We start from the raw sequence: 8426 nt of genomic DNA, 5'->3' as shown, positions 1-8426 counted from the left end.
TTAAGTCCCATTTTTTTTTAGTCTTTTTACCCTTTAACCTTACCTTAAATTAGTTATTTGCAACAAAAAAAGAAAAACCAAATTTTATTTGCCATTTAACGAAATGCTTGCCAAAATTTAATTTTAAGCATTAACTTATTGCTTAAACCAAGCCGACCCCGCCTACTATTATTTATTATTTATGTGTTTTGTTAAACAATCTTTTTTTTTCATGTAACATACATAAACCCATTTATATATATATATATATATATATATATATATATATATATATAAAGAGCAAATTTATTTAGCTGAGATTTAATATTTAAGTATTTTTTTTTGTAGCTGCAAACCAAAAGAAATGCAACGAAAGGCCCAAAAAAAAGAAAAGAAAAAGTAAAAACAAATCAATTTTCATTTGTCACTGTAAATTTTACCTTAAATTACATAACAATTTTATTTGTCATGTAAAAAAAACAAAAACAAAGAAACAAACAAATTATGAAAACTGTACAAATGTGGTTCCTAATCTAGTCCTTAAAAAAAGAAAAAAAAAAAAACAAAACAAAAAAAAACTAAGAACTGTTTAAAGAAAAGAAAAAAAAAACAAAAAAAAAATATAATTGTTATGCATATATAGCGCAACGTGTGTAATTTTTTTTTGTTTTTTTTTTTTGTGTAATATTTAAATGCAAAGCCCCCAATCCCAAAAACCATCCAAAGAACTGTAGCTAATTTTAATGTACTTAACAAAGCTGAGGCACCGAAAACTCTAAAAAGAGAAAAAACTAAAATTAAATTAGTTAGTTTTGGATAGCAACTTGCTAGTCGCCGCTGCATAACTGTATTCATTAGTCTAGCATACACAAACAAAATATTAATAATACAAATAATTGCATATTATAGTACTATATATATATATCTATATATATATATATATAGACAACATAAAATATGTGTAAAATATTGCCTAAATGTAACCACAATTTACAAAGAAAAGGAAAAAACCAAAACAAAAACATTTATACAATTTTTGTAAAGAAAACAAATTAATAAAAAAAAACCAGTGAATTTATTTGGTGGCCTAGTTAAACGTTAAACTTACTTAAATAAAAAAAAATTAGTTTTAAACCAAGCTCGAGCGCAATTTCAAATTTCAAATTGGGCGGCTAAAAACTATCGTTGGGTGGCAACATGAAATACAGCGCTGCCAGACCTACTGCAACTGAAACTAAATATAGGGATGAGCAAGACATGAGCACGAGACTATGAACTTAAAGTGATAAAATGATAATATACTTATGCAATAGATATCGTACATAAAATATACATAATTATTTTATTAAATTAGTATTTATATACGGTTATTTGCTGCATTCGAAAAGTTATTTATATGTTATATTTATTAATTAAATCACAGCTGTTAGCTAATTGCCATTGCATACTCGTGACAAGTAACTATTGAACACTTTGCTGCGCATCGCTAGGCATGCAAATTTGCGTAAATTGTTTTGTTGCAATTCATTTGAAGAAAATGCCCGCATTTGTAATATTCAATTTAGATCAAATCAAATTGATAAATTGAAATAATTGGCCAAGTCAATAGACCGCAACGCTCATCTCTATGCCAGAGCAGAAGCAACGCTGCGCGCATGTGTAGAGCGAGAGCGGGCAACGCTCGTTTTGCATAGCTCTCCGCGGACAGCTGCGAGCGCTCCGTTCGGAAGGGAGTGGGGCAGAATTTGCAAGTTTTTATTTATTACTCATCCAGCGAGTATGCAGTCATCGAAAGACTTGTAAAAACCAGGTCCAGTTGCAGGTCCAAGTTCGAGCTCGTTGCATATGCGCATATTTTGTTGTAACATATGTGCAATTTGTTGTGGGCGACCGAGCCAAGCGATAAAGTGAATGCGAATTCGATACACCAAGCCAACTGTGCGAGTGTGTGAGTGTGCGTGTGCGTGAGTGTTTATTTAGAGACCAAGTGAAGCCCCAGCTCCATTGATAGATAGATAGCAAAACGCAAGCTGCTGTGCGTAGCTGAATTCCCACAGTTGAACGACGCCCGATGCCCGGCTTCCATCTCAATGAAATGGGCGAAATGGTCTTGGACGCCATCGATGACATTGGCGTGGTCGATGTCTACGATCTGGCATCGGATATTGGCAAGGAGTATGAACGCATCATGGATCGGTATGGCACCGATGCGGTAAGTGGCCTGATGCCCAAGATAATTAACACCCTGGAGCTGCTGGAGGCGTTGGCGACGAAAAACGAGCGCGAGAACTCCACCATACAGGAGCTGCGCGAGAAGATAGCGCAGCTGGAGAGCGAGAAGCTGGAGAAGGCCGAGTTTCGGCGGCGCTTCGAAAAGGAATTGGAGCTGATTGAGGAGCAGTGGCGCAGCGAGACGAACGAGCTGGTTGACTTGGTCTCCTCGCTGCAGGACGAGAACAAGCGGCTCGTGAAGCAGACGCAGGATCTGCAATCGTCGTCAGCCCAAAGCTCCGGGCTGGGCGCCAGCCTCACCGAGAGCATCATCAGCATGACCAACAATGAGCTGCACAGCGCGCTCTCCGACACGCAGGTGCTGCAGCGGCTCAAGGAGCAGATATACAAGCAGCGCGACGAGCTGAAGCAGCGGGAACGCGAACTCCAGGACAAGTACAGCGAGCTGGAGCATGTGAGTAGTTAGCTTAGCCCGATTGGCCTACAGCTCAAGACTTTTCACCATGTGCAGGTCAACATTCAGGCGGAGCGTCTGAAGGCATCGGAGCGGGATACGCGACGCCGGCACAAGCTGATGCAGGCGCAGGTGAAGACGCTGTGCGAGGAGCGTGCCGATTTTCTCGCCCAACTGCAGGATCAGTGCCGCGAGATCAATCAGCTGCGCAAGCGTTTGGGCCTGGCCGAGAAGGAGAACGAGGATCTGGTGCAGTCGTACGATGACGATCAAAACGATCCAAACCGGCCGCGCTATACGACGCGAGAGCTAAAGGATCTAATCAGCGAGCGCGACGAGCTACTCACGACCATTGACAACCTCAACGAGCAGCTGGCCGAGCTGAAGCCTGCGAGCAGCGGCAAGCGAACACGTCAAATATCCAGCTCCGATGACAGCGACGACGATGACGACAACGAGGCCGATGACGGCGTCGAGGCCGATGTCGAGGACGACAATGTGGCCGGCGAGACGTGCGTCTAGCTAAACGCTAACTCTATTTGCTTATATTAAATGTTCTGTCTATTGCCAGGCCACCTGGACACGACGCGCCCGTACAGGGACCGCTGCCCTATGAGCCAGACGACGCGCCCTGGAAGAAGAGCTCCGAGTCGGGCATACGCAAGTTGTGAGTGCTTCAAATAAGTTTTGACTGCTTGCATCTTGACTTAGTTTTGGTTTTGGCTTGCAGCTTCCGTAAACTGTTCTCGGATCCATCGGATGGCAGCAACACTTTCCCGAAACGTTCCTTGGCCACGCTCTCGAAAATGGCGCTCTCCGCCACGCCCGGCAGTGGCAGCGGCAGCGGAGGCGGCGAGCCGAAGTAAATGCCTTTTAGCCTAAGAGCCAACTGCATTCCAAAAAAAAAAAAAACAAACCTACAACAACAACAATAACAATAACAATTATTCTGATTGTGCTTTGATTTTGTTTATGTATTATTTTTTTCGTTCTTTTTTTATTTATTTATTTTTAGTCCCTGTCTGTCCCTTGCTATTATGTTTTATATGCTCGCTAAGTATTTACCGTTTTCTTTTATGATGTACATAACTTATCTATTCGATTGCTGTGCTCTCATAATCATAAGTTGTTATTTCTTGTTTACGTGATTGCTTAATATGTAATTTGCTCACCTATGTAGACGTTTATATATACATATATATATTACTGACCCTAATATGCCACCATTTGGATTATGCTTTCGACTACTTACTTAGTTAGTATGATTTTGTACTACCCCCCGCCGCCTATCCCATTATGTGTGTATACTAATATAATCTAATCTAATCTATGACCAAATACAAGGAACTATTCTAGGCTTGACTAGCAGGCACAATGGGAAACGGACTCCTTGCGAAGCCGAACCGTACACACAAATACACACACACACACGTATATATATATATATATACATTTTACATTTTACATTTTAAATTTTACATTATATATTAATCTTATCTAACCATTTAGACATACATATACATACCCTATACATATGCAATGTTCCAAAGAACAAAATGTATGCGCAAGTTTATCAGGCCAGTGAGTGAGTTTTGAATGAATTTAACCAATTAGAAACCATATATCTATATATATATGTATGAATGAGTATACCTTGTAATTTGTAGCAGAGTTTTTAAACAGTTCAAATCGAGATTAGCCAAAACAAACCTTAAACAGAACCTTAGCACTAACTATAACTAATACAATATATATATATATATATATATATATATATATATATATATATATATATATATATATATATATATATATATTTATTTATTTATTTATACATATATATATCAATATCTGTTGCAAGCTCTAATATTCCAGTTAACAAATCTACAAATTAAATTTACTTCGGACTTAGCTGAATATCTCAAGTCTAATCTATGCATAGCTCTATCTCTTTCACTCCCGTGTCTCACCTGCCGTAGCTGTAACCCGTTAGCCAACCCAAGTTTTTTTTATAGCAAATTGAGCCTTTATAGCAGTTGCCCCAAGCGGCCTTATATTAAAATACAAATACAATTAAAACTAATACATAAAACATTGCAAAAAGCAAAACAGAAGAAAAAAAACACAAAAACGAAATTAATTAATTAGTCAATCAAACTATAATTAAACATAATTAGCCAGTGTTGAATTGTAGCCGATTGTTTGTTAACAAATTAATTATAATTATGAACAAAAGCAAAAGCAAACGCAAAAATATTAACAAATTTGAAACAAAAGAAATCAAATTCAATTTTAGCCGCAAATTTTAACCACAAAAGAAATTCGATAAAATATGAACTAGAAATGTTGTTATAAAGTAATTAATGAGAACTAAGTACCAATTTATATACATATATATATAAAGTAGCTTAACAGTTTTTTGTGCATTGTTGCATTTGCCACAGTTGAACATAGATCGAACACACAATTACATTTATATATATATATATACATATATATATATATATAGATTTGAATACAGATTGCATTTTATTTCCTGCTTTGCCCTGCCATCCTGCTGCTAACTGCTTTGAAATCTGATCAATCATGAAGTACATATCAGTCTTCTCTTTTTTATCGAGCTCTTCTGGTTTTGGTTTCCTATTCGAACGAGACAACATGTGCCAAACGGTTGCCATTGATCCCAGATTTCGCACATCTAAAGCTAATCCCAGCTCCGCGTTCATTTTCCACATTTTCCACATCAATTGCAAAACTAATTTCCACTTGGCAGCTGAACTTTTACACACAAACAAACAACAAATGAAAATTGAATAAACAATTTATAATGATAAATGGAAGACGCTCGAGTATTTGTCTGAAATTATTAAAGCTATTGTAATATTTAAGCGCTGTGTCGTGGAAGACTTTTCAAAATTTTTTGTTTCACTTTTGGTTTTCCTTTTATCAATCAATGACTGATTCGATTTCGAAATTTCCCTGTGCGATTTGCGATTTTCCATGGCACAGCGCAGCAAATGGACATGAATTATACAAAAAAAAAGAAAAAAGAAAAAAAAAATATTCAATAAAAATTAATGTTAACTAAATTTATATATACATATACATATTATATATATATGAACGAAAAGGATATACATATATATATATATTAACCGAAAAATATTTGAAACATTATATACATATATATATCTATATACATTATATACAATTACTAGATGCCTAGTTCGAGTACGCGTGCATCGGAGCGAGCTGACGGATCGGCTCCACGAACACAAGATATATCATCAATCGTACTCCTCTCACATAGACACACATTTTATGCATTTTACGGATGCGGCAAATAAAAGTTATGGCAAGAAACAAAAAAGAAAAACCAAAATTGTGACTTTTAATTCGAATTTTACTTTAACATGTTGTTAAATATTTGACAAGCAGAAGTCAAGTGACGAAACTTCGATTCAAGCGGTGGGCAAGTTCTCCATGGGTTTATTTTTAATCTATAATATACTATGTCTTCAAGGTAAGCTAAAAGTAACAAGTCAAAACTGTCTTAGCCAGACCATGCTCGACTAGTAAGTACTCTATATAATATACTTCAGTCTGATTCAAAATTTAATCCAACTAGAGGTATATTTGACATTGCTATAGAGATGTGAAAGCAATAAAATAAAATTTAGAAATAACACAAAAATAAGTAGAAAGAAGATTAGATTCGACTTTATAGATTCATCTATTTTGACTAGGGTATAAAATATTTGTACCTCTTGAAATGCAGAAACTATATTATTATAATATTTATTTCAATTCCCTATTCACGCCCATAGCTTAGTCTACTTCTTACTCATTGATTCGTAGGCTTAACTCTAGCTTGATCAGCCTTACGTTGGTCAAAACTTTGCTTTATTTAGTTCATCTGCTGCTGTTACTAGAGCGTGACTCTCAATCCTCATATGGCCTCTACAACAGTACCTTCCTCATTCATTCAATTACATATTCATATATTCATTCATACACTCATTCATGCATTCATTCAATCATTCGTTCATTCATACATTATCATTCATATATTCATTTATTCCATCTCACATTCACATAATCAAAATTCATATATTCACATATTCATACATACATTAAAATAATCATTTACTCATACATTCATTCCTACATATATACATCAATATATTCATATATTCATACATTCATTTATTCATTAATACATCCATACATTCATTCACACGTTCATACATTCAATGATTCATATTTTCATGAATTTATGTATTCATAAATTCATATACTCACACATTCATTTATTCATTCATTCATTTACACACTCATTCAAATTTTAATAAATATATTTTTTCATATTCAAATCCATTCATTTATTCATTCAATATATTCATAAATTGATGTATTCATTCACATATTCATATAACACATTCATACATTCATTTAGTCATTCGCACATTCATATATTTAGTCATTGATGTATTCGTAGCTTGATGTGTTCATTTATTCATATATTCACATATATTCATACATACATTCATATATTTATTTATTCATTCATTTATTCATACGTTCATTCATATTTTCATTCATTCATTCATTCATCATCATCATCATCATATTTTTTTAGATTGATGTATTTTTCATTCCTTCATTCATTCATATTTTCATAAATGGATGTATTCTTTCATTCATCTATTCACACATTCATACATACACTCACTTATTCATTTCTTCATTCACACATACATACATAATTCAGCACATTTAGCAGATGGTTCAAATGCTCATTGCTTTCGCAGCAACTGAAAAGCTTTCTCAGTCTGTCTCTTTCTTCTGCTGGATGTGCTTTTAAGCTACCGTAAACTTGCGTTCAATTGCGAGTCAAGGACATGGCGACGTGCTCACAGCTTCCAGCTCAGCATCCGGAATACACATATAGAATCCTGATGCTTGGTAACTGCTGCCTGCTGTTTGCTGGGCGCCTGCTGTGCCCGCTGAGTTTGAGGCGTATCTAGGCGTGGTGTTTGTTCCGCGGATGACCTTGACACCAGGCCCGGTATGCCGGCTGATAGATAGCAAGCGCTGGGCCGTGCTGCTGAATTGAGAGGCGGGTCGCTTAATTGGCTGTGCGAAAGGAACGGCATGCGAGCAACTGTTGAGGGCGTCGCCTGGGCCAATGCCCACCAATGGCTGGGCGCGCAAGGATACATGCATTTGCCGGGCTCGGCCTAGCCGTGTCGTGCCGGGCCGAGCCGGGCCAACGGACGAGCCGAGCCCGGCGTCTACGCAATTCCAATTAAGCAATTAAAAATGCGCCACCGCGTCTGGGGGCAAACATTGTCAGCTTTTTAATTAAGAAGATGCCGGCGTAATAGGTTAGAAGAAGATGCGCTGCGAAAAGCGTAGGTCGAAATGTGTGCAGCTAATGAACAGGGTGGCCAATATTTTTCACTAATTGGCTTGGCTGCTAAGCCTGCGGGCAGCGCACTGCGAGGGGATGGGCTGGAGGAGGAAATGGGGTTGCTCTATTTGTTCTGCTGCGTGGTGCTTTAGTGAGAGTAATTAAGAGCAAAACATTTAATGAGTTGTCATTGCGCAACATACATACACCATCACATACATGCTCACATACATACATGTATATAAAATGCATTTAACGCTAGGCGGGCTAACGTTCAAGTTCAAGTCAAGTCGATGATGCCCGTCTAATGCTGACGCTGTTGACGAAGTCGCTCGTTCGGACAACCGG

The 8426-nt window shown here is 37.0% G+C and overlaps 1 protein-coding gene across 1 annotated transcript; it reads left to right on the top strand.

Annotated features, from left to right (window-relative positions):
- The first annotated feature begins 1491 nt into the window (after window positions 1-1491).
- LOC111601826 (RILP-like protein homolog) lies at window positions 1492-3591 on the top strand. Its single transcript, XM_023318652.2, has 4 exons — window positions 1492-2665; window positions 2723-3177; window positions 3237-3332; window positions 3396-3591. Exons 1-4 carry the CDS (start codon window positions 2051-2053, stop codon window positions 3529-3531), a joined length of 1302 nt encoding a protein of 433 aa, XP_023174420.1. The 5' UTR covers window positions 1492-2050; the 3' UTR covers window positions 3532-3591.
- The last annotated feature ends 4835 nt before the right edge of the window (window positions 3592-8426 follow it).

This window comes from Drosophila hydei, unplaced genomic scaffold, assembly GCF_003285905.1.
Source record: "Drosophila hydei strain 15085-1641.00,03,60 unplaced genomic scaffold, DhydRS2 tig00000232-arrow-arrow-pilon, whole genome shotgun sequence".
NCBI classification, from domain to species: Eukaryota; Metazoa; Arthropoda; class Insecta; order Diptera; family Drosophilidae; genus Drosophila; species Drosophila hydei.
Note: the sequence above shows the minus strand (reverse complement) of the source record. Positions and strands in the feature narration are given on the sequence as shown.

What these genes read in the sequence shown, in the direction of transcription:
- LOC111601826 (XM_023318652.2), top strand. Translation starts at nt 2,051, where the DNA reads ATGCCCGGCTTCCATCTCAATGAAATGGGCGAAATGGTCTTGGACGCC. An exon ending in AGTACAGCGAGCTGGAGCAT is followed by an intron (nt 2,666 to 2,722) that starts GTGAGTAGTTAG and finishes CACCATGTGCAG; the next exon opens with GTCAACATTCAGGCGGAGCG. An exon ending in GAGTCGGGCATACGCAAGTT is followed by an intron (nt 3,333 to 3,395) that starts GTGAGTGCTTCA and finishes TTTGGCTTGCAG; the next exon opens with CTTCCGTAAACTGTTCTCGG.